Source organism: Schistocerca piceifrons, chromosome 2 (genome assembly GCF_021461385.2).
Source record: "Schistocerca piceifrons isolate TAMUIC-IGC-003096 chromosome 2, iqSchPice1.1, whole genome shotgun sequence".
NCBI classification, from domain to species: Eukaryota; Metazoa; Arthropoda; class Insecta; order Orthoptera; family Acrididae; genus Schistocerca; species Schistocerca piceifrons.
Genome location: NC_060139.1, coordinates 315,812,987 through 315,840,398, shown reverse-complemented (window position 1 = coordinate 315,840,398; position 27,412 = coordinate 315,812,987). Strand labels below are relative to the sequence as shown.

The following is a 27,412-nucleotide window of genomic DNA, read 5'->3' as shown; positions in this document are numbered from 1 at the left end:
TGCTCCTTTATCAACCAGTGGCCAATCCCGCTTCAGAAAAGGCTCTAATTCCAGGAAACAATACTCATCGGGCACTAGTCCTTGCTTACAAAACAATCGAATAATTAGAGCTTCCAAAATATACCCCTAAGTTAGTGGGCGTTGTCCTTAAAAACACTGCAAATACTAACTTAAACGTCGGTCACTGCCCGTTCTGAGCAGTTAAAAATACGCAACAAACACAGGGGCATTCACTGAATTAATGGACCTTACCCTTTCTGCTATAAAACAGTATAACAGTCATAATTTCCAACACTATAAACCCCTGTATAACAAGCGACTCAGTGGACGTCGCCCTTTCAAGAACAAACAGTCAATACTGAGCTAGACATAGAGCACTACCCTTTCTCAAGAAACTAATGAGAGCAGTTATAACAAACAAAACGTGCTAAGCTACCATCAGCTTAATTCAGCAAATAATTCACAGGTGAATAGATAGGAAAAAAATTTACGGACATAGCACTGCAGGAAACTTGATTACTTCTAGACAAAGATTTAGCAAACAGTTTAACGCTGAGTGAGTTAATCAGTGCAAGCTTACAGTGGTAGGCACTCAAGACAAGAAGAGCATGCTACAGAATTCGCTTTGCCATCCAAGTCACTGAGTACATACATAGATATACATTAATACGAGCTGTCCTGAACCTGGACGACGACTTAAAACAGCTTTAAATTTCCACGGTACGCAACCGGCAACTGGGGACCCACCGGTTACATAAGACCACAGGACTTGAACCCAGCAAGTGACTTCACATTCTTGCACCATGCCCACACTTAATAGCAGCTGAATTTTCACAACGGAGGAAACATGTAGTTAACTACCACAGAATTTTTATGTTGTCTGAGAACACCACAACCCGGCCATATTCAGCCACACAAACCACCATAAGCACAAGGCGCTCATGCCTTTTTAAAACTACACAAACTAGAGCAAGCACTCTTGCAGTACCTCAAGGCTGTTCGTCTCAATTTCACAGTAAATTCTTAAAACTGCACACAGAACAGTCGAAAATCTTCTGAAGCAGAGCGTGCATCGGCACAGGAATCTCCCAGCCAAACATAGTCGGACGGTCTGTAACCTCAAGAGCCTCGGTCCAAACAGACGGAACAGATAGGCTGACCGAAATCAGAATCTAAGTCCAGGTTGTTACTTCACTTCCCGAGCGGGCAGCAACACAGCAACCTGCTGATCCACAGGTGACTTATAAGCCGTCCTGACAGCTCCACCTCAGCCGGGTACACAGTGTTAAACTACCAGGAAGTTTCATGTCAGCACCCATTCCGCTGCAGAGTGAAAAAATCAACCTGGAAGCAATCATCCAGGCTGCGACAGAGCCGTTTCTCTACAACATCCTCCCTTCCAGGAGAACCGTGGAAGGTGTTAAATGGGGTACTCGCAGTAGTAGAGCAGTGAAGGCGGGCCGTGAGTCATATGGATAGCTCAGACGACACAGGGATACAGTGCTACGGATACGGAATACCTAGAAAAGACAGCATCGTCGTAGTAATGGTATTGCAATAATAAGATCATTACGTGTGCGAGTTTTCTTCCTTTTTTAATCTATTTTCACCCTTTTTTTGATGGCCGGAAGAAAATACTTTTCATTAATGGAACGATATCAAAAAACGTTAAACAATTATTTTACGTGTTACACGTACGAAAGATAGTCATAGGAACTGCATTTAGTTTTAAAACATTTTATTTAACATGCAAGAAGGGAGGTTTTTAGTTGATAGGCCCTCTACATAAAAAAATTACTTTTAGAATACGTTCAAATGACAAAGGGAATACGGAAATAGGAATCACATTGGATTATTCTCCTTTTTATTTATTGCAGCATACAAATATTGTAATTCCACAATAAAGAACTGTTTCGCCTTTATTTTAGCGTTCATTAGATGTAGCTGTTGAAGGTAACTGAAGAAGCTAAAAAGGAGAGGAATGAATGGGTTATATGGGGAGATGCGAGGCCCATTAATAAAAAAAATAAAAAAGAACACAGTAAAAAGGAATATAAACTAAAAAAGCGTCGGTAGAGCACCTGGTGAAAGACAGGAGTCATATGCTCGAGTTCCGACCCGTCACATTGTTTTAATCTGTCAAGAAGCTCCAGGAAAACTATATTTTTAATTTTGTAGTCCTCGTAGTTACAAACCTTACCATCCAACACTAAAGGTACTTTCGAGAAGACAGTCTGCCGTAGGAGAAAAAAATGACACATTAGTTTCAACTGATTTTCTGCCCAACTAACTTCATTCAGGAAAAACTCCGGATGAAAGGGGAACACGTCACTCAAAACCGAGAGCGATCGGCTAGATTTTTAACCTGCGATGCAGCCGGCCGCGCTGACTGAGCGTTTCTAGGCGCTTCAGTCCGGAACCGCGCGACTGCTACGGTCGCAGGTTCGAATCATGCCTCGGGCATGGATGTGTGTGATGTCCTTAGGTCAATTAGGTGTAAGTAGTTCTAAGTTCTAGGGGACTGATGACTTCACATGTTAAGTCCCATAGTGCTGAGAGCCATTTGAAACTGCGACGCAGTCCTGCTGAAACCCCCTCATACCATTCAGTTCTACGCAGTTTTATCAGCGGAAAACACAGAAACAAGTCGCAGTATCTTTCCAAGGGTACTGCCATTGCCATATCTGTTCGTCCAAATTGTAGCGCAGAAGAAAAAAACGCGGGAACTGCACAAGAGGCGTCAGCTAAAATCACCGCGAGGCAATTACCGCCTAGTAACGATGTATTTATTTATTTATTTTTGGTGCCTCACAATGGGAAATATGACCACATGTTCGACGACCATAAGTGGCTGCGTATAGAAAATCAACTAAAATATTTAACAAAGGAAAGACAATTGGGCCTGATGAAATGCATACATCTACGTGCAGTATACAAAAGAACTTGTACCTCTTTTAGCAGCCATTTACCGTAGGTGGCTGGAGGAACGAAGCATTTGGAGTGACTGGAAAATGACCAATCATTCTCTTTTCCAAGAGGGATCGTCGAACACAATCTCATAACTGTGGGCCTACATCGCTGATTTCAACCTGCTGTAGAGTGTAGGAGCACTTACTACTGTCGCATTTTTTACCTTTCTGGAGTAGGAAAATCTCGTCTACAGTTATCAATATGGAGTCCATAAACAACGACCGTGTTTGTTCGCGAGATCAAGAAGGCAGTAGCTACATGCTCCCAAGTTAATGCGATATTCTATGACTTTTGGAAATCATTTGATACAGATCCATACTTTACCATAACGAACAAAATACGAGAGTACGGAATATCACACAAGCTTTTAGACTGTATTGTAGAGTACTGAGCAAACAGTACACTGTATGTCTGTTTAAATGGAAAGTAATCTTCTGGTGTAAAAGTAATTTCGAGCGTACAGCGCGGAAGTGTTACAGGATCGTTACTGTTGACAATGTATATAAATGTCCTATTGAGTGACGGTGGAAACTCCATTTGGCTGTTCACATACGGTGCTGTTGCAGATAGAGAAGATGCAACGCTAGAAAATTGTTACGAAATGCAACAAGACCTGCAGAGGATCGATGCTTGGTGCAGAGATTGTCAGCTCTCATCATAATCAAATGTTACGTACTGCGCGTAAACAGGCGGAAATACTCATTGCTATATGATTGCACGATTGACAAACAATTACTGAGAGCAGTCACATACATAACATATCTGGGAGTTTGCGTACGGAGTGATTTAAAGAGGAGTCGCAGGTAAGGCAGATTTCAGATTCAGATTCATTGGAAAAATTCGCAGGACGTGTAGCCCATCCACGAAGGAAGAGGTAGTTTATAAAATTATAGTTCAACCGATACTTGAGTATTTTTTGTCAGTCTGGGACGCTGACTTGATAGGACTAACAGTTTAAACATATATAATCCCAAGAAGAGCAGCGCGGTTTGCCACAGGTTCGTTTAGTAAGCGTGCGAAAATGTCACTCAGATGCTCACCCAAATCAATTGACAGACCGTCCAAAAGCGCGGTTCGTCACGGAGTGGTTTACTGTTAAAATTTCGAGAGCGTACGTTCCTAGAGGAGTCAGCCAGTCTATTGCTGCCCCCCCCCCCTCCCCTCCACCATATTCGACCACGAAGGCAAGATCAGAGAGATTCGAGCTCGCACGGAGGCTTGTCAATAATCGCCATTCCAGTGCAGACGCAAAAGTAGTCTCTTTAGGTCATCAGTCTTCCTAGTGGTTGGTGCAGCCTGCCATGTGTCCCTCTCCTGGTCCAAAGCCCTCATCTCCGAACAGCACTGGCACCCAATGTCCTCTACTATTAGCTCGATATCATCCGATCTCTGTATTCTTCTACAGTGTTTGGCCTCTACAGATCCGTGTAAACTATTCCCTGATGTCATCACATGTCTTCCTCTCCCTTCTTCTAGTCAGTCTTTCCAACGTATTCCTTTCTATGCCCATTAAATTGCATCCCAACTCCATGCAACATTACTAACGTTTCTAACAGTTTATCCTAAAAATTGAGAAAGAAAACAATTTTATATCCTATATATACTAAAATATACAGGATGCCCCGGGTATGATCAATATTCAGGGATATGACAGCTACGCTCATTTGAAGCAAAAAACTCCATCTGGACATATACTCTATTCCGAATGGTTTTTCGAGATAGAACATATGTAATGAGCATTTTTTTCCGGCTAGTGGCGAGCATGTATGCGTCTCTTTCACTAAACCTCTTTGATGTTTTATTCTATAGCAGCTAGCTCCTTTCGTTTAATCTCTTTGTTTGTAATGTCTGTCTGCCCTTAAACTAGCCCATTGAAGGCGCACTAGCCCATGGTGTGTTGTGACTGAAATAGTGCGAGGGATTGAGAGTGTATCAGAGAGAAGCATCGGTTAACTGTATTTGTAAGCGCGCTGGCCAAAATGCCACATACACTCCTGGAAATGGAAAAAAGAACACATTGACACCGTGTGTCAGACCCACCATACTTGCTCCGGACACTGCGAGAGGGCTGTACAAGCAATGATCACACGCACGGCACAGCGGACACACCAGGAACCGCGGTGTTGGCCGTCGAATGGCGCTAGCTGCGCAGCATTTGTGCACCGCCGCCGTCAGTGTCAGCCAGTTTGCCGTGGCATACGGAGCTCCATCGCAGTCTTTAACACTGGTAGCATGCCGCGACAGCGTGGACGTGAACCGTATGTGCAGTTGACGGACTTTGAGCGAGGGCGTATAGTGGGCATGCGGGAGGCCGGGTGGACGTACCGCCGAATTGCTCAACACGTGGGGCGTGAGGTCTCCACAGTACATCGATGTTGTCGCCAGTGGTCGGCGGAAGGTGCACCTGCCCGTCGACCTGGGACCGGACCGCACGACGCACGGATGCACGCCAAGACCGTAGGATCCTACGCAGTGCCGTAGGGGACCGCACCGCCACTTCCCAGCAAATTAGGGACACTGTTGCTCCTGGGGTATCGGCGAGGACCATTCGCAACCGTCTCCATGAAGCTGGGCTACGGTCCCGCACACCGTTAGGCCGTCTTCCGCTCACGCCCCAACATCGTGCAGCCCGCCTCCAGTGGTGTCGCGATAGGCGTGAATGGAGGGACGAATGGAGACGTGTCGTCTTCAGCGATGAGAGTCGCTTCTGCCTTGGTGCCAATGATGGTCGTATGCGTGTTTGGCGCCGTGCAGGTGAGCGCCACAATCAGGACTGCATACGACCGAGGCACACAGGGCCAACACCCGGCATCATGGTGTGGGGAGTGATCTCCTACACTGGCCGTACACCACTGGTGATCGTCGAGGGGACACTGAATAGTGCACGGTACATCCAAAGCGTCATCGAACCCATCGTTCTACCATTCCTAGACCGGCAAGGGAACTTGCTGTTCCAACAGGACAATGCACGTCCGCATGTATCCCGTGCCACCCAACGTGCTCTAGAAGGTGTAAGTCAACTACCCTGGCCAGCAAGATCTCCGGATCTGTCCCCCATTGAGCATATCTGGGACTGGATGAAGCGTCGTCTCACGCGGTCTGCACGTCCAGCACGAACGCTGGTCCAACTGAGGCGCCAGGTGGAAATGGCATGGCAAGCCGTTCCACAGGACTACATCCAGCATCTCTACGATCGTCTCCATGGGAGAATAGCAGCCTGCATTGCTGCGAAAGGTGGATATACACTGTACTAGTGCCGACATTGTGCATGCTCTGTTGCCTGTGTCTATGTGCCTGTGGTTCTGTCAGTGTGAAAGTTTCCCCTTCCTGGGACAATGAATTCACGGTGTTCTTATTTCAATTTCCAGGAGTGTATCTACGTCAACGAAGAATATGTTGATATTGCGTATGTTCATGTTTTCTGGAATGTTTGTGCTTCTGGTGATGTTGAAGAATAATATCGGTGCTTTCCGACACGTTGATTACCTGATCGTAGTGTGTTTGCCAGAGTTTTCAGCCATTGTGTGAAAAGGGTATTCTTTCGAGTTTCCATTTTTCTTCTGAACCTATAGTTGAACAGCCTGTGCAGGAACAGCAACACACAAAGGTGCAACTAGTGACGTGTACGATAATGCTTAAATTGAATACGTATCTTTCATTCGATACTTTGTAAAACGAATGTTGTAATGTTTACTAACTACTGTTGTACATGTTTAAATTGGTCAGTGTGCTGAATAATGCAGAATAACAATGTGTATTTTAATGTGTTCTATCTCGGAAACTATTAGGAATAGGACATACTAATTTTTTGCTTCAAAGACAGTTCCTGTTAAATTCCTGAATACTGACCATTCCTACCTGTACAAGTACCGCCATTGTGATCAGGGACAGGCTGACACGGACCGACTGACCTCCACGTCATCCTTTGCATTGGCGTCATTTGTCGTTTTAGTAGCTCTGGTGCCGCTACCATTCGGTCGAGTAGGTACTCAATTGGCAATATAAGGCGAGTGGACCCCAGTCCGGAAGCGCCCCCCCCCCCCTTCGCACCATGTAAAAATTGCTGGCGGCACCGGGAATTGAACCCTGATTCTCTACATGGCAGATAACCGCACTGACAACATTTTTCTTTTTTCGTTCTTTCTTTTTCCCTTTCTTTTCTCCCGCTTTTTTATACAAAAGTTTGGTATATCTGATTTAATGATTGGAAAGTTTATCTACACTGACGCCACAGTACACTGAATATATTGATTCTTTTTGATTCTGTCTTCTCTTGGGTCATCGGATATGCATATTGTGTACAACTTCTTCTACCTACGAGTTTAGCAATCATGAGAATAGTAACTGTACAATTCAACATCTCGTAATCGAAATCCAACCAGTGTCATAAACGAAGATCCTATAACCTGTGGCATTTCAATCCCTGTTGAACATTGCGACCACTTCTTGCCTTATACTGTTGCTGTCCTCTTTTTCTTCTTCTGTTGGGGAGCCATAGTTTCAGCTGAATCTCTCCAGCAGTACCAGTTTTCTGCGTTTCTTTTCGTCTACGTATTTGGAGGCACCGCGTTTCCTTATACCTATCTTCTGTTTGCTTTGCCAGTGGGTGTTCCTTCTTCCCTACTGCTCTGCATTCTGATGACATCGTCAACTCGAAATTACTCAGCCACGCAGGATTACGTGCTTTATACACTGAAGAGCCAAAGAAACTGGTACACATGCCTATTATCAAGCAGCGCCACCGCGAGCACGCAGAAGTGCCGCAACACGACGTGTCATGGACTCAACTAATGTCTGAAGTAGTGCTGCAGGGAACTGACACCATGAATCTTTCAAAGCTGTTCGTAAATCCTTAAGAGCACGAGATGGTGGAAATCTTTTCTGAACTGCACGTTGCAAGGCGTCCCAGACATGGTCAATAATATTCATGTCTGGACAGTTTGGTGACTAGCTGAAGTGTTTAAACTCAGAAGAGTGTTCCTGGAGCCACTCTGGACGTGTGGGGTGTCGTATTCTCCTGCTGGAATTGCCCAAGTCCGTCGGAATGCACAACGAACATGAATGGACGCAGGTGATCAGACAGGAGGCTTACGTGCGTGTCACCTGTCAGAGTCGTAACTAGACGTGCCAGGGGTCCCATATCACTCAACTGCACACGTCCCACACCATTACAGAACCTCCACCAGGTTGAACAGTCCCCTGCTGGCATGCAGGGTGCATGGATTCATGAGGATGTCTCCACATCCGTACACGTTCAATCGCTCGATACAATTTGAAACGAGACTCGTCGGACCAGCCAACATGTTTGCAGTCTTCAGCGGTCCAATGTCGGTGTTAACGGGCCCAGGCGAGGCATAAAGCTTTGTGTCGAGCAGTCATCAAGGGTACACGAGTGGACTTTCCGCTCCGAAACCCCATATCGATGATGTTTCGTTGAATAGTTCGCATACTGACACTTGTTGATGGCCCAGCATTGAAATCTGCAGCAATTTTCGGAAGAGTTGCACTTCTGTCACACTGAACGATTCGTCATTGGTCCCGTTCTTGCAGGATCTTTTTCCGGCCGCGACGATGTCGGAGATTTGATGCTTCACCGGTTTCCTGACATTCACGTCAAACGGCCGTACGGGAAAATCCCCACTTCATTGCTACCTCGGAGATGCTGTGTCCCATCGCTCGTGCGCCGACTATAACACCACGTTCAAACTCACTTAAATCTTGATAACGTGTCGTTGTAGCAGCAGTAACCGATTTAACAACTGCGCCAAGCACTTGTTGTTTTATATAGGCGTTGCCGACTGCAGCACCGTATTCTGCCTGTTTACAAATCTCTGTATTTGGATACGTATGCCTATACCAGTTTCTTTGGCGCTTCAGTGTGTAAACAAAAATGATTGTTTGTGTTTGTTACTTGGTTAAAAAGTGGAAACGCTCCCTTTGATTGTGTGCATAATTTTTGTTCTTTTGGACTGGAATAGCGAGTGTGTGATGAACAGGGCAGTACCGGTGCGGTGTTGCAGGCTGGAGCGCTACTCTCAGGACTCGGCAGGCCTGTCGCCCCGCCGCAGCCGCAGCCCACTGGGACACCGCACCTCAGAGGCCTCCGCCGCCTCCTCTCTGGAGTCCTGCGACCGCTTCTCCAGGAACGGCACAGGTCAGTCGCGCTCGCGTCGTCGCCCGCAACTGGTCACTAATCCAGCGCCCAACGTCGCAGAGCGTATGAACGGGATCGTGTTAAATAGTGTGCCGTCCATGATGGTTGCAGAACTTCAGCACTAAACAGAAATACGCTCATGAGCAGCTGAATTAGATTCTGTATTGGAGAGAAAGTGCTCCTGCTACCAAGGCGAATGGAACAGTTCGGCGTGTCTCCTGACTCGATAGAATCTCGGATGAAGGACCATAGGCAAGGATTTCCGGTAAGGTTTTGATAGGATGGCCCACTGCAGACTGTTAACGAAGGTACGAGCATAAGGAATAGGTTCCCAGATATTTGAATGGCTCGAAGATTTTTTAAGTAGTAAACCCAGTACACTGTTCTCGATGGCCAATGTTCATCAGCCACAAGGGTTCGTTAGCACAGTACCTAAGGAAGTGTGATAGAACCGTTCTTGTTCTCTATACAGGGTGTCCCAGGAGGAACGGTCAGTATTCAGTGTTATGACAGGAACAATCATTCGAAGCCAAAAAGTCTAGTAAACGTGGAATCTAAAGCCCGTACCTTAAGAGCTGCAAGCACTTCCTCACCTTCGATACTGCGCTACAAATCTGTTCTACTACAAGCTCTTTGCTTTCCATAATTTGAAAGGTGCAGCATGGGCCAAAACAAAATAAAAATGTTCAGTAAAAGTGGGCTCTAATGTGTCTACCTTTACAGATATGAGCACTTTTTCATCTTAGCTACTGTGAAACTCATCCCTTCTACTGAACAAGTGCTGATTACTCTTAAGATGTAGAATTTATTGACCATATTTATTAGACAACATTGCCTTGCTTTCCTCTATAATTCCTACTAAAATATGGAAAGCAAAGAGCTTGCATAAGAAGCAATTTGTTACGCAACATCGAAGATAAAGATGTGCCTATGTCTACTAGGCTTGTTTGCTTCGGATGATCGTCCTTGTCATGTCCCTGAATATTGATCATTCCTCCTGGGACAACCTGGATAGATAAATAATCCTATGGATAGGGTGAGCAGCGAGCATTGATTGTATAGTGATGTGCTGTAGTATACGGGAAAATATTGTCTTTGAGTGAGTGTAGCCGGACATAAGATGATTAAGACAAAATTTGTATTCGATTTTATGAATGGCAGCTTATTTTAAATTACAAATAGGACAGTTGATGAGAATAAGAGGACAAAGCAACCTGTAGTGCTTCAATACAGCATTAGCAGTGTGCTGCTTGATACAGTCACGTCGATTAGATATCCAGCTGTAACGTTGCAAAGCTACATGAAATGGAACGAACACGTAAAAAAGGCGAATGATCGACTTCGGTTTATTTGGAGAATGTTAGGAAACTGTGGATTATCTGTAAAGGAGGCCGCGTGTAGAACACTAATGCGACCAATTCTTGAGTAATGCTCGAGTGTTTGGGATCCGCACCAGGTCGGAGCAGAGCGAGGTGGCGCAATGGCTAGCGCACTGAATTCGCATTCGGGAGGACGACGGTTCAAACCCGCTTCCGACCATCCTGATTTAGGTGTCCCGTGATTTCCCTCAAATCGTTTCAGGCAAACTCCGGAATAGTTCCTTTGAAAGCGCACGGCCGACTTCCTTCCCCGTCCTTCACTAATCCGGTGGGACTGATGACCTAACTGTTGGGTCCCCTCTCCCAAATCAACCAACTAACCACGTCGGATTAAAAGAAGACATCGAAGTAATTCAGAGACGGGCTGCTAGATTTTTTACCTGCAGGTTCGATCAACACGCAAACATTATGGATATGCTCGAACAGTGCACGGGTATACTGCCGGTTCATGGTGCCCAATGGGCACAATGGATATGCTTCGCGAAATCAAATGGAAATGCCTGAGGGAGGAAAGTTATTTTCACGGAACACTGTTGCGAAAATTTAGAGAACCGGCATTGTACGATTCTGCTGCCAACAACATACATTTCGCGCAAGGAACACGAACATAAGATAAGTGAAATTACTACTCGTACGGAAGCACATACACCTAAACACTCGTTTTTCGTCTCCGCTTACGAGTAGGACAGGAAACGAAACAACTAGTAGTGGTATAAAGTATTCTCCGCCATGCACCAAACGGTGGCATGCTAAGTTTGTATCTAGAAGTAGCTTAGATGTAGACCTCTTCACTCTGTATCAGAATATACGCTGATTTGAAACTTTTTGGCAGACCGTAGTGCGCCAGACCGAGATTCGGACCACGCACCTGGGCTGGTCAAGAGTCGTCGTAAGGAGGCTACACATGCAATCATCTTTTGGTGTGCGCAGGATAAATTTGCACAATCCTTAGAACTGTGCAATACAGGGTGTTCCATTGATCGTGACCGGGCCAAATATCTCACGAAATAAGCGTCAAACGAGAAAACTACAAAGAACGAAACTTGTATAGCTTGAAGGGGGAAACCAAATGGCGCTATGGTTGGCCCGCTAGATGGCGCTGCCGTAAGTCAAAAGGATATCAACTGCGTTTTTTTAAATAGGAGCCGCCATTTTAATTACATATTCGTATAGTACGTAAAGAGTCGCGCTACGTTACATATGCGGTGCAGCAACGGCCTCAGACTTTTTGATCGGTCATTATGGTAATAAGAAAGATAAATTCAGTGAGATGAAATTTCCGCGACGAAAAGAAAAACATGCTTTTCGCATATAGTCCTCAAAATAGAAGCATGATGTGGAGTTCATTAGGTCATTTCTGCTGCGCTGTAAGTTGAAACCCGTTAATGTGTTAACGCAGGGACTGGCAACACTACGATGACGAACACGACGACGACAACGACGAGCTCGGAGCTGGCCCGCACCGACTCTGGCCGCACCAACACCGACCTGTCGGAGACGAGCGAGGACTACGTGACGGCGGACGGCAACTCGCACACCGACACGGCGGGCTACGTGGCGTGGCCGGTGGGCACGCCCGTGTCCGCCCCCGGCGGCGTGGGGGCGGCGGGGGCGGGCGCGGGCCGGCGCGGCGAGGGCGACGGCAGCTCGTTCGAGAGCGGCTCCTCGCTGTACAGCGTGCCCGCCGCCGCCGAGGAGACCTCCTCCGAGCTGCAGACGACCACGACGCCCACGCCGCTGGTCGACAGCGAGGACAACGGCGACGCGGACGCGACGCGCGCCGGCTCGTCGACGCCGCGCGTCTCCGTCGACATGGGCTACGGAGCGCTGCGCCTCATGGCCAACAGCCCCAGCGACGAGAGCAGCAGCTCCTCCGGCAGGTCGGTAGCTCCCGGCACGGTCGCCACTTCGTACGGTACAGTTTCCTGCAGCAACCAAAACTACACCTATCATCATTGGATTTTACAAATGAAAACACGGTGCGATGTAGGCTGTGTATATCAATCTTCTATTTTCAATTTGTGCAATTATCTAATTTCGAGACTGCATCATTTTCAAACACATGAGTGACACCACCTTACGCACATCACGTTTTACATTCTGTAAATATTGGTTACATGTTATGTATACATGGCTACAAGTCATACTCCACAAATACCTGTGGATAGAATCCAAATGATAATGCTGCACCATCACATGTCACGTAATAGTAGCTGTAACTAACTGTACTACAACTATAGTAACTGCTAGATGTAACTTCGAGTACTGCAGCTATTATTGTGTGACATGTGATAGTGTAGCATAATTATTTAGATTCTCTCCACATGTATCTAAGTACTGTAGCCATGTACTGGGCGTTCAAAAAGCCTCTCCGTAATGCCGTATGATTGTTAGCCTCGCGTGCCGTATGCCGCAGTGAATATACCGAAATGAAACTCACTGAAATACAAGTTATTAATTTATTGAATATTCATTTTTAATTACAAATTTTCGCATTAAATGTTGAAAGTTTCCTCTCTGTTGTTGAATACACAATTCAATTCGTCTAATCATGTTTCTAAACACAAGCTGTAACGTTTCTTCTGTATCAGAAGCAGGGAAAGTGGATATTGCAGTTTTCAATTCATCGATGGATTTTGGACGGTTTTTATAGACAGTTACTTTCGCTGCAGCCCAGAAGAAAATGTTTGGTGGTGTTAGGTCAGGCGATCGTGGAGGACAAAGTCCCTGTGAAATCGTGCGATCACCAAAAACATCAGCAAGCAACGACATCGAAACGCGAGCTGTACGGCGGCTGCACCATCATGTTGAAAATAACCGTTCAGTATTTCACTTAACACAAGCTCTCGTATGGATGGGTACAGAATATCACTGCAGTATCGTTGTGCGTTTTTTGTTTCGTTGAAAAATATGGGATCCACAAGCCGACGTCCAGAAATTGCAATCCAAACTCCTATTTTCACAGAACGAAGTGGTTCCTGAGGAATACACAATGGATTTTCAGTACTCCACATACGAGAATTTTGCGAGTTCATGAACCCGGATGAATGAAACCACGCCTCATCAGTGAAAAACGTTTCGTTAAGAATATCCCTTCCATTTTGTTGAACGAAATTTTTGAACCATTGACAATAATGCAGTCTCTTGCCATGATCAGTATTTTTCAGTTTTTGCACAACTGTCACTTTGTATGGTAAAAGTTCTAATTTTTTCCTTACAGCTGTCTGGTCCGTTCCGACACTAACATCGATTTCCTGGACGAGTTTTTTACTGACTTTTTCGCACTCATGGACATTTTATCGGAAATATTGAGTAGTTTATCCTCATACAAAATGCTAGGACGACCACTTCTCGGTGAATCTGTCACTGAACCCGTACTTCGAAATTTGTTAATCAAATCTCGCACAGTATCGCGGTGTGGGAGTGTTGTCTCCAAGAAAACTGAATTAAATGTGTGACTAACTGAAACTGTGTATTTACCGCCAGCTTTCAACACTTGTTCGACTAAAAACACACATTCTTCAATGGTTAGCATTTTTAACAGAGACAAAAACGAAACAAACGAGCAAAGGAGCTAAACTTAAACGTTCACGTCAACGCGTAACGACACACACCAACGATACTACTGACGCTGGCTGAGATAAACGAAACAGTGGAATGTTGGCAAAGTCCACTTGAAGGGCAGTAACCCAGGCAGGCGAACAATCATACGGCACGCGCGGCTAAAAATCGTATGGCACTGCGGAGAGACTTTTTTTACACCCCGTATGTGTAAGATGAATTCGATATTTATATTTACATAATGTAAAACATGATGTACATAAATTTTTCATATATGTACTTGAAAAGGATGTAGTTTCGAAACTAGCTAACTCCACAAATTAGATGAATAACGTTAACGTACAGCCTGCAGCGGACCATGTTTTCCTTTGTAAAACATTTAGAGGCAGTGAACCCACACTGAAACAAAATTTTAGGAGCTATGAATCTCACCTTGTCAACTCCCTCCCACCATTCACAATCCACTCCATGTTTCGTGATTTAATTCGAAGATCATGACTTCCACTGTTGTGGTTGACGGACCAACTGAAAAGCATACGAATATTTGGAGGCTGTATCATAAGGTGGATTACAATGTAGTAAACTTCCTTTGTCTATTATTTTTTGGACAGCCACGTGGCTTATAATTAGATTTAGACGGTAGATTTGATTGGTTACTCATTTACAATATTCTGTTAGACAGGACAGTCTATCCACTATGTAAAATCTATGTAATTTTACTTCAATTTAAAAAAAAATATAAGTAGTGGTTTCAAATTATAAAGTAAAATGTTCATAATTCTCAATAGATATTGAATACTAAATTTGAATGCAGCATCCTCTCATATCCCTATCTCTCCAAGGTATGCTACAGGTTTCTAACACAATTACTTTTCTTTCCAAATGATGTGTCATATTATGCTAAGTTTGATAGATTGAGCTGCTGGGGGTTCACTGTCACTCTTTGCCCAGCAGCAGCTCTAAGGCTGCTAGGAGCATATCACCCTAACACGTGAATTAGCTTTGAGTAATTTGAGAATTAATTTCGATTAAAATTATCCGTCGTACCAGAATCACGCTTATTTTTACATTTCATCCCCTTACTGTCCCCACGTCGTCTACGGGGAAGTCGGGATATTTTATCCCTGTGTTATTTTTTTAATTACTATCTCAAAACCTTACGAAGTTTGGTTGTAACTGTTCCAGGCGATACAGAGTAACGCTTGCTTCTACATGTCACCGCTTTCTCATGCTAGTCACCACTCCTAGACGACAAAAGGGCTGATAACATCATAATGTTTTTCAGGACAGTATGTCGTGTAGCACATGTACAGTGAAACACGTGTTGATGGAAAATCGTCGAATACAGGCTGCATATTATGATACTTATTAACCATTAAACTAAATGGAATCGAGGATCTCCTCATCAACAGCAGTTTGCAGTGGAAGAAAAGAAACAAAGCAAATAAGACTGCCCCACAGAAGTGTAAGCCAAACCAAAATTTACAACACTTGCGGTGAAAATAACATCCATGTTCGTAAGAAGATTTCGTCCATACTCTTAGCTATAAAATTAAATAACTTGAAAACTTCCCTGTTAAGGCTGCGATGAGCAAAGAATGCAGTCATACTTTTGATCACTACCTCCCTACTACACTTACACGAATCTCTATGTTTAATAACGCAACTTTAAAAACAAAACCATATTGAAAACGGAATAGAGTAATATTACGCATAGACAAGAACGTGGAAATAAGACATTTTTGTGACTGAAGGCACTTATTTAGATTGTGTGATTTTAACAAGAGAGAAGCCGAAAATGCAGTTATGGCCTATTGTGTTCAAAGCTGACAAATACCTTTCACATTCCTGCAGAATAAATACTAGCAAACACTTTAGATGGGAGGAAATTTGTCGTCTGTTGAATAAGGGCGTGGAGTGGCGCCATAAAATGATCAGTTATTAGAACAGTGAAAGTTGTATGTTTCAATTTATGACGCATATATCTCCTCTTGCACAGATGCAATAGTGCTGCCGTAAAATTTCTAGAAATCTTTCGGAAATTCGACCTTCGAAATTTAATTAAGTTTCTGTGTCATTTAATACTGAAAGTCTAAGATTATTATGTACGTGGTCAATAGTCCATTTAATCTTCTACAATAAAACGAAGGACGTTGGTACACACACCGGAAAAAAGGGGTCGATACACAGCACTACAGCGAGAAAATGATATACGATTAATATCTTATGTAGCAAGTGCATCTTACACAACAGACACCAAAAAGACGTAAACGCGAGTTCGGTGTCACTTCTAGTGTTTGGTTACCTAAATCGCAAAGGGTTACTCCTGTATTCGCCTTATTTGGCCACATTTCCATTGCGAAACGTCATTGCTATGAACTAATTATGACATTTGTCTGTAGACAAATGCGGTGAGTGCGCATGTACACTATGTGATCTACGAGGCATTAACAGTGGGTTTCCGTCGTTCACTTTTATGACAGCTTGAACTCTGCGGGGGACACTTTCAATGACGTGGCTGAATATCTCTGGAGGAATGGCGGCCTTTCTTCCTATAGAGTCGAAATCACAGAGCAATTGGACGCTGGGGTCTGATCGGAACTCGACTTTCTAACACGTCCCAAAGTTGTTCCATTAGGTTCAAATCGGGACTCTGAATAGTCCGGTCTATTTCAGGAATGTTATTGTCTACAGACCATTGCTTCACAGATATTACGTTATTACAGGGTGCACTGTCGTGCTGATAAAATCAGTCCTCGTCTCCGAAATGTTCCTTTACTCCACACATGGTATAAGGCTGCAAAATGTGTTCATATCCTTCCGCATTTAGCGTCTTTTTAAATGCTGTAACGATACCATACCCTAACCACGATAAACACTCCCATACCGTGACACCACATCCTCCTCACTGCCAGGTTGACACTGCACATGAAAGCAGATAATGTTCCTCAGCATTTCGCCAAACTCAAAAGCTTCCATCGGATTACCACAGTGATAAGCGTGATTCATCGCTCTAAATCACTCGTTTACAGTGGCGTAGCTCTTTACACCATCTCAAGCGCAGCTCTGCATTGATTACAAAACTGTATCCCATTATTTTTAAGTCCCGACGCACACTCTTTGTGTTAGCTGGACTGCATTTTGGAGCTCACGAGTAATTCATTTCGCTGATTTTACGCAATTTTTTTGCAGTCACCCTCCACAATGCTCGGTGGTCCCAGTCCGTTAGTACATGAGATCTGCCAGGTCTTGGTTTAGCAGTAGTTGTTCCTTCACGTTTCCACTTCATAGTCAAGTCACCAGCTGTAGGCTTGGGCAGCTATAGAACGATTGAACGTTCCCTGACGAATTTGTTACACAGATGACATCGAAGTCACTGATCTCTACTGACCGACCCATTCTGCTGTCACTGCACCTTTTATACTGGCGTGGCCACCTTTCGTTATATCTGGTAGTCAATTCTGCATTACATAGCAGTGCCCGGATGCTTCTGATCAGACAGTGCTTGATAGTGGTATGATTGTGTTGTTGAAACTGAGAGAGAAACCGAAGAGATAAACCTTACCACCGTAACGTAGCCTATGTTGTAACGGCGACCATAACGGTCGCTGGGTAGTAGTGACGGAAACGCGGCGGGACCTGCGGAGCGGCCAGCGAACAACAACACAACGGGAGAGGACGGACACGGCCAACGGAGGACCTTACGACACAACAAGAACAGACAACACAGTAAAGAACCAAACGAGACAACCACGTCCACTGGAATAGAAACACGAAGTCAATACGCAGTCTGAGACGATATGTCCTGAGACGCAACGCGATGTCAGACTGCTGGCTGAGCTTTTTTTTTTTCTTTATTGTTCACCTCATAGAAAGGTGGGCTGGCAGCGGACAAATCTACTCCGCTCTTCAGCCACAAGCATACAATAAATGAGACAAGGAAGACAGAAAGTAATAGATGGATGGTGTTAAAAACACAATAGGTACAAATTAAAAAAAACACGAAGCCATTCACACTTGAAAAACACGAAAAACTGTCAGCACTGCGCACAGACACTGAGATGGAACAAGTGAACGAAGGAGCGTGGCGGCGAAAAACACTCAAGCACAACACGATGGCATACACCCGAGAAACTGATGGCGATGATCTCCGGCGCGCGAATGTCCACTGAGCGTGTGCGAGTCCGGGGACCTGCCAAGAGTGGAAGAAGGTGGTGGGGAGGGAGAGGGGAGAGGAAAAATGCCAATGGCAGAGGAGATGGGAGAAGGAAAGAAGGTATGGGGTTAGGAGAAGCCTGGGGGAGGAGGGGGGGAGGAGAAAGGGAGGAGGGAGGGAAGGGGGAGAGAAGGGAGAGAGGGTGCCCATAGGAACAGATACAGGAAGAGGGAGGGAGTATCATAGTTGGTAGGGAGGGGTAGATGGAGGGGAGGAGGGCATCATCAGGGAGGGGGAGGTGGCGGAAGCCACCTTGGGAGAGGGTATGGAGCGTGGAGAGACGGAGAGCAGGTGGGACGTGGAAATACAGGCGGACAGGGTCGGGAGAGGATGGGAGAGACCAGCAGGTGAGGAGGATCGAGTTTACGGGAGGTGAAAAGGATCCGTATCCGTTCGAGGAAAAGGAGGAGGTGTGGGAACGGAATAATGTCGTACAGGATCCGCGTGGGGAAGGGGAGACGGATGCGATAGGCGAGGCGAAGAGCATGGCGTTCTAGGATTTTAAGGGATTTGTAAAAGCTAGGGGGAGCGGAGATCCATTGGCTGAGCGCGAGGCAGGCGCTTAAGTATGCTGTCGGGGGCGCCGCTATTGGCCGCTGGACCACGTGTTCCACTGTGGCGCCCTCACATTAAATGCGGGCCAGGAGGCGCGCGCCGCCACGGCTTATGGCGCGATGGTGCAGAGACCTCTATGGGTCTTCGACGTCCATGACGTCTGGCGTGGATTCAAATTCCGCGGCCCGCGGTACCAGAGCCTACCTCTTTCAAACAACACCAAGGGATTGGATGCGCTCAACTCTCTCATTTATCCGACTGCTTGCTATTAATTCTGCGATATCCCCTCCTTCATCTAGACATTGAGGAGAGGTACGTGACTTAATTTAGGAGAGTGGAGCACACAGTCTGGTGATCAAGAATTGGACACTTCTACGTCTCCTTTCGTGGTGGCCAAAGTTGGTAACAGTCTCGTCTTTCTCTAATGAGTACTAGGCGTCTTGGAATGGTTTGTGCCAAACATAAAACTTTTAATCGTATGTGACAGTATTCATTACTAACTTTTCTTCTGCGAATGAAACGTGTTGAACAAATTTTTCATACTCCACATACTAAACATTATCACAGGATGCTGCTACATTTGCACCATCTGGTCTAACAAGGGACGCCTTTGACCTCGAATGTTCGAAACCGCACGAAACCGCTTTTGGACTAACACTCGGTCATATGCAAAAACAGAAGTCTGTGTCATTTTCATGCAAAACTCCGCGTTCTACCATAAGTCACATTTTAATTGAGAAACAAAGAAACAAGATAACAATATCATAGGAGGGAAATTATACGTAATTCAATGGCGTCAATGTATCATTACATTTTCAATCAACAGTGACAAAAAGTCTCTGCTTAAAGTAATTATAATATGGCAAAATACACATGTCCTACACACCTGGTAGTGCCTTTATTAGTCGTCATATTGCAGATGCGGGATTTCTCTGAAGTCGTTAAAACGAAATGGAGGACTACAATTTGCATACCTCAATAACGCCACATTTTTCCATTCAGAAAACTTGCGCATTCAAGCAGTCCAATATCAAAAAGCACACTAATTTCATTTTCAGGTGATGCTATGGTTATTCATTGTCATAACCTGACTTTCGCCAAGCTTATTACAACATAAGCGTATACTTTGGTGCAGAAAATTGATTGTAAATCATAGATGATGATATGGGTATTCATTGTCATAACCTGACTTAGGCCAAGCATGTTATAATAGAAGCTTTTAATTTGGTGCAGAAAACCTATTGTAAATGACACAGTGAAATTTGATCATGAAATAACGATGATATACTTGAATATTCGATTATGGTATGGCATATTTCACTCTTATAAAATCAGCACTCATTGTGATATAGAGCTTATATTGCCAAAAGAAGTAAATGTCAAGGGGTTGGCAATATTTTCTTGTTTTTCTTTGGAAACAAGAAAAGAATACGATCTGTATGACCTGACCAGGAATCACACAGCAATAGGCTCTTTTCAGTTGTTACATGTTCGCGAAGACTGAAGTTAGAAAATGTTTCGTATGTTTAGTAGTTTTTCCACTTTTGCTTGCCTCGACATGAATGTTTCGTGGGCACGTTTTTTCAAGTTTCTTTGAAATATTTGGGCTGAAAGTTTCTTTTTGCTTTTGAAAACAGATGTGCAACTACTCTGATAGTCTGTCTGTCACTGATGAAGCCACATCAGTTGTGTAGCTATGACCAGAGCTATGTACAGACTGCAACACACAATCTGTAGTTTTTTTGTCTTCTGTGAGACAGTGTTGATGATGAAGACATTTCATACTGAAATTTATTCTTGTCACTGCTCCAAATATTTTCTTTCTTCACACCCATTGTTGTGCCTTGTGGCGGACACTAGTATCGTCTTCTGTGTCCTTACGTGTGACAAATGTAATAATGTGCCTGGATGAAATGCCAAATTCAGCCTTCAGAGTGTGGTTAAAAGAAGCTTTTAAATTGTCCAAGCCAAACATTTTAGACGCTTCTGGTGCTGACATTTGCCGATATCCATGGTGAACTGTAGATCCATACGACCTCGCTCTATCAAATTGCGATATTACAACCTGTTTTATAGTTTTTAATTGCGAAAATCTGTTTCCTTTGAAACGAGCTCCTGCTCGCCTTTTGCTACACACATAATTTAGAATTAATGGTTCAAATGGCTCTGAGCACTATGAACTTAACATCGGAGGTCATCAGTCCCCTAGAACTTAGAACTACTTAAACCTAACTAACCTAAGGACATCACACACATCCATGTCCGAGGCAGGATTCGAACCTGCGACCGTAGCAGCAGCGGGGTTCTGTATTAGAATTAACCTGCTGTCTGATTTACTTTTAATGCACTTACAGAGTCACATTAGTTTGCTACATGAGTTGAAGACACAAATGTTACAGTCTTCATAAAATGTTCTCTCAGATGCTGTCATCAACATCTTCTGACGCATTAGTTTTTGACTGTTTGGGTGGAGATAGTTCGTACTCACTTTGACTGGTCTTTTCCAGTTGCTCTGGAAACGAACGTCGTGTACTACTGGAACAGCCATCTTCAGATTCAGCTCTTTCTGTTCTTCAAAATCAGTATGTCTATCCAGCGTAACATCATGTATTTCTATGTCATCCTCATTATATTTCTGAATTATTACATTATGTCAATGAACTCTCTATCCTCGGCACCGATTTCATGTACATACACTCCTGGAAATTGAAATAAGAACACCGTGAATTCATTGTCCCAGGAAGGGGAAACTTTATTGACACATTCCTGGGGTCAGATACATCACATGATCACACTGACAGAACCACAGGCACATAGACACAGGCAACAGAGCATGCACAATGTCGGCACTAGTACGGTGTATATCCACCTTTCGCAGCAATTCAGGCTGCTATTCTCCCATGGAGACGATCGTAGAGATGCTGGATGTAGTCCTGTGGAACGGCTTGCCATGCCATTTCCACCTGGCGCCTCAGTTGGACCAGCGTTCGTGCTGGACGTGCAGACCGCGTGAGACGACGCTTCATCCAGTCCCAAACATGCTCAATGGGGGACAGATCCGGAGATCTTGCTGGCCAGGGTAGTTGACTTACACCTTCTAGAGCACGTTGGGTGGCACGGGATAAATGCGGACGTGCATTGTCCTGTTGGAACAGCAAGTTCCCTTGCCGGTCTAGGAATGGTAGAACGATGGGTTCGATGACGGTTTGGATGTACCGTGCACTATTCAGTGTCCCCTCGACGATCACCAGTGGTGTACGGCCAGTGTAGGAGATCGCTCCCCACACCATGATGCCGGGTGTTGGCCCTGTGTGCCTGGGTCGTATGCAGTCCTGATTGTGGCGCTCACCTGCACGGCGCCAAACACGCATACGGCCATTATTGGCACCAAGGCAGAAGCGACTCTCATCGCTGAAGACGACACGTCTCCATTCGTCCCTCCCTTCACGCTTGTCGCGACACCACTGGAGGCGGGCTGCACGATGTTGGGGCGTGAGCGGAAGACGGCCTAACGGTGTGCGGGACCGTAGCCCAGCTTCATGGAGACGGTTGCGAATGGTCCTCGCCGATACCCCAGGAGCAACAGTGTCCCTAATTTGCTGGGAAGTGGCGGTGCGGTCCCCTACGGCACTGCGTAGGATCCTACGGTCTTGGCGTGCATCCGTGCGTCGCTGCGGTCCGGTCCCAGGTCGACGGGCAGGTGCACCTTCCGCCGACCACTGGCGACAACATCGATGTACTGTGGAGACCTCACGCCCCACGTGTTGAGCAATTCGGCGGTACGTCCACCCGGCCTCCCGCATGCCCACTATACGCCCTCGCTCAAAGTCCGTCAACTGCACATACGGTTCACGTCCACGCTGTCGCGGCATGCTACCAGTGTTAAAGACTGCGATGGAGCTCCGTATGCCACGGCAAACTGGCTGACACTGACGGCGGCGGTGCACAAATGCTGCGCAGCTAGCGCCATTCGACGGCCAACACCGCGGTTCCTGGTGTGTCCGCTGTGCCGTGCGTGTGATCATTGCTTGTACAGCCCTCTCGCAGTGTCAGGAGCAAGTATGGTGGGTCTGACACACCAGTGTCAATGTGTTCTTTTTTCCATTTCCAGGAGTGTATTTATCAGGTCACCACCTCGTCCCTAATATTTGGACCACATTCGTAGCTTTAATTCATTTCATGATATCACTGTAAACAGTTTACACAGTAACTCGCATTCTAACACACCGAGAGACTCATTCGTACTGCAGCTATACTATTCACACAACTTGACTACTTGTTAGTGCCGCTACAACATGTCACCGTCTAATGGCGCTAGCAGTGTGGTAGCAAGGTTTATCTCTCCGGTTTCTCTCTCACTTTCAACAACACAATCATACCACTATCATGCACTGTCTGATGGAAATGACTCAGACCACTGTTGTTTTTGTCTAAGCATGGTTTAGTACGGTCTGAGCGCTCAAAGTCAAAGGTGTCCTTAGTAACCGCAAAACTAGAACTAGATTCAGTCCAATGTACCGTACTCATGGAATTACAGAAATCGTACAAAGGAAAAAACATACTGACTTCAGACAGAAATATATTGCAGTTTTTAGCAACGGAAATCTTTTAGCAGCCTAGGAACACAGTCGAAGAGTAAGGATACAGGTTCCCGACTTAATCCCGGTTCGACGGGCCGACTGTGATCGCCGAGCAGTGAAACTCACCGGACAGCGCCATTAACGAATAGAAAAAACAGCGGATGCAGTACTGGTGGCGTCGTTTGGATGTTTTGACAGCGGGCAAGAAAAGGGTTATATTTCCGTGATTAGCACCAGAATCACATGACCAGCCATAAGCTTGTCTCCGGTTCTCAGTGCACTACTAATTACCGGAAAGTGGCATAGCCTGCTAACAGTAAGCCACGCATACGCTCTTTTCTTGTCTTATAACGGCAAGTCGTGTTTTATGGCCAATAAAATCTTGGAAAGTTTACTCGGATAAAGTAGTATCTGCTCCGAGGAAAGCCACTTAGACGCGGCGGAAACATCGGTTATTTAAGTATTCTAGTATTTTAATTTATAAAATGGGGTGGCAGTATAGCCAGAAGGATTTTAATCAGACATTGTGCGTGACGTTTGCGCCGTCGTTTCGTATCGTATGAATGTGAGAAGACAAGTGCAACGAAATGTTTCCCAAGCTGTAACCTCGTCTCAAATTGTACTAAACGCTTGATGTTTTGCTGCGTAAACTGTTGTAGAGTACTTGATAATGTCACATTTTCTTTCTGCTGTCAGATGGTGACTATAACATTCCACATAAACAGCGAGAGTGTGTAAACAGCCTTGGTCGAAATAGGCACCAGCGTCCGTTAACGGGAGTTTCTGGCCGAGACCGATGGAAAAATGTATTTTTTTTTTGCATAATTTTCATCCCTGTTTATATAGATTATGCCTGCAAACGGACTTTTTTATTGTGAAAGTAGTTAAGATGTTATAGCGTGTTGAATGTAACCGTGCGCCAGCCGAAATATATTCAGCTGAATTACATGAATTAGTTCAAGAGATCAGATGAATTAGTTGAAGAAAAGATATGACCAGTATAGAAATTTCTGTCCAATGAAAATTTGCTTGAATGACGCACCGGTGGTAATATTCAAAATGACAACCAGTACTTCAAGGTATACGTTTGAAAACTGGTACCGAAAGAACTTTACTGTGGGGCAATAACAGTTGAAATAGCAGAATACATAGCTGCAGCTATATCTAGCGAACGTTATTCATATATTATGAAGACCACAAACGTGTTAGAAGTCGTCACAGGGACGAACAGCAGAAATTCGGCGGAGTTATCTGGCAGGAAACGCGTGGCAGCCGCCGAGCAAGGAATGTTTCAGTTTGTTAAAAGAGCCCGGATTGAAAAAATACGGCGCCAAATTTAAAACCACAGCATGTTTGAGAGAGAGGAAGAATGTCTCTATGGTCCTGTGATAGCCGTACCGTAGGTGCAACCACAACGGAGGGGTATCTGTTGAGAGGCCAGACAAACGTGTGGTTTCCTGAAGAGGGGCAGCAGCCTTTTCAGTAGTTGCAGGGGCAACAGTCTCGATGATTGACTGATCTGGCCTTGTAACACTAACCAAAACGGCCGTGCTGTTGTGGTACTGCGAACGGCTGAAAGCAAGGGGAAACTACAGCCGTAATTTTTCCCGAGGGCATGCAGCTTTACTGTATGATTAAATGATGAAGGCATCCTCTTGGGTAACATATTCCGGAGGTAAAATAGTCCCCCATTCGAATCTCCGGGCGGGGACTACTCAAGAGGATGTCGTTATCAGAAGAAAGAAAACTGGCGTTCTACGGATCGGAGCGTGGAATGTCAGATCCCATAATCGGGCAGGTAGGTTAGAAAATTTAAAAAGGGAAATGGATAGATTAAAGTTAGATGTAGTGGGAATTAGTGAAGTTCGGTGGCAGGAGGAACAAGACTTCTGGTCAGGTGACTACAGGGTTATAAACACAAAATCAAATAGGGGTAATGCAGGAGTAGGTTTAATAATGAATAGAAAAATAGGATTGCGGGTAAGCTACTACAAACAGCATAGTGATAGCATTATTGTGGCCACGATAGATACGAAGCCCACCCCTACCACAGTAGTACAAGTTTATATGCCAACTAGCTCTGCAGTTGACGAAGAAATTGAAGAAATGTATGACGAAATAAAAGAAATTATTCAGATAGTGAAGGGAGACGAAAATTTAATAGTCATGGGTGACTGGAATTCGTCAGTAGGAAAAGGGAGAGAAGGAAACGTAGTAGGTGAATATGGATTGGGGCTAAGAAATGAAAGAGGAAGCCGCCTGGTAGAATTTTGCACAGAGCACAACTTAATCATAGCTAACACTTGGTTCAAGAATCATAAAAAAAGGTTGGCGATACTAGAAGGTTTCAGATAGATTATTTAATGGTAAGACAGAGATTTAGGAACCAGGTTTTAAATTGTAAGACATTTCCAGGGACAGATGTGGACTCTGACCACAATCTATTGGTTATGAACTGTAGATTAAAACTGAAGAAACTACAAAAAGGTGGGAATTTAAGAAGATGGGACCTGGATAAACTGACTAAACCAGAGGTCGTACAGAGTTTCAGGGAGAGCATAAGGCAACAATTGACAAGAATGAGGGAAAGAAATACAGTAGAAGAAGAATGGGTAGCTGTGAGGGATGAAGTAGTGAAGGCAGCAGGGGATCATGTGGGTATAAAGTCGAGGGCTAGTAGAAATCCTTGGGTAACAGGAGAAATTTTGAATTTGGTAGATGAAAGGAGAAAATATAAAAATGCGGTGAATGAAGCAGGCAAAAAGGAATACAAAAGTCTCAAAAATGTGATCAACAGGAAGTGCAAAAGGGCTAATCAGGCATGGCTAGACGACAAATGTGTGGATACAGAGGCTTATCTCACTAGGGGTAAGATAGATACTACCTACAGGAAAATTAAAGAAACCTTTGGAGAAAAGAGAGCCACTTGTATGAATATCAAGAGCTCAGATGGAAACCCAGTTCTAAGCAAAGAAGGGAAAGCAGAAAGGTGGAAAGAGTACATAGAGAGTCTATACAAGGGCGATGTACTTCAGGACAATATTATGGAAATGGAAGAGGATGTAGATGCAGATGAAATGGGAGATCCGATACTGCGTGAAGAGTTTGACAGAGCACTGAAAGACCTGAGTCGAAACAAGGCCCCGGGAGTAGACAACATTCCATTAGAACTACTGACAGCCTTGAGAGAGCCAGTCCTGACAAAACTCTACCATCTTGTAAGCAAGATGTACGAGACAGGCGAAATACCCTCAGACTTCAAGAAGAATATAATAATTCCAATCCCAAAGAAAGCAGGTGTTGACAGATGTGAAAATTACCGAACTATCAGTTTAATAAGTCACAGCTGTAAAATACTAACGCGAATTAATTACACACGAATGAAAAAACTGGTAGAAGCCGACCTCGGGGAAGATCAGTTTGGATTCCGTAGAAATGTTGAAACACGTCAGGCAATACTGACCTTTCGACTTATCTTAGAAGAAAGATTAAGGAAAGGCAAACCTACGTTTCTAGCATTTGCAGACTTACAGAAAGCTTTTGACAATGCTGACTGGAATACTCTCTTTCAAATTCTGAAGGTGGAAGGGGTAAAATACCGGGAGCGAAAAGCTATTTACAATTTGTACAGAAACCAGATGGCAGTTCTAAGATTCGAGGGACATCAGACGGAAGCAGTGGTTGGGAAGGGAGTGAGACAGAGTTGTAGCCTCTCCCCGATGTTATTTAATCTCTATATTGAGCAAGCAGTGAAGGAAACAAAAGAAACATTCGGAGTAGGTATTAAATTCCATGGAGAAGAAATAAAAACTTTGAGGTTCGCCGATGACATTGTAATTCTGTCAGAGACAGCAAAGGACTTGGAAGAGTAGTTGAACGGAATGGATAGTGTCTTGAAAGAAGGATATAAGATGAACATCAACAAAAGCAAAACGAGGATAATGGAATGTAGTCGAATTAAGTCGGGTGATGCTGAGGGAATTAGATTAGGAAATGA

The 27,412-nt window shown here is 44.7% G+C and overlaps 1 protein-coding gene across 1 annotated transcript in view; it reads left to right on the top strand.

Annotated features, from left to right (window-relative positions):
• The window catches only part of LOC124775355, a 442,958-nt gene that overhangs the window by 165,234 nt on the left and 250,312 nt on the right, over positions 1–27,412 (top strand). The window contains exons 12-14 of the mRNA XM_047250186.1: positions 8,991–9,124; positions 11,903–12,239; positions 12,351–12,383. Coding sequence (XP_047106142.1) covers positions 8,991–9,124; positions 11,903–12,239; positions 12,351–12,383 — 504 coding nt within the window. The remainder of the gene's footprint in view (positions 1–8,990; positions 9,125–11,902; positions 12,240–12,350; positions 12,384–27,412) is intronic.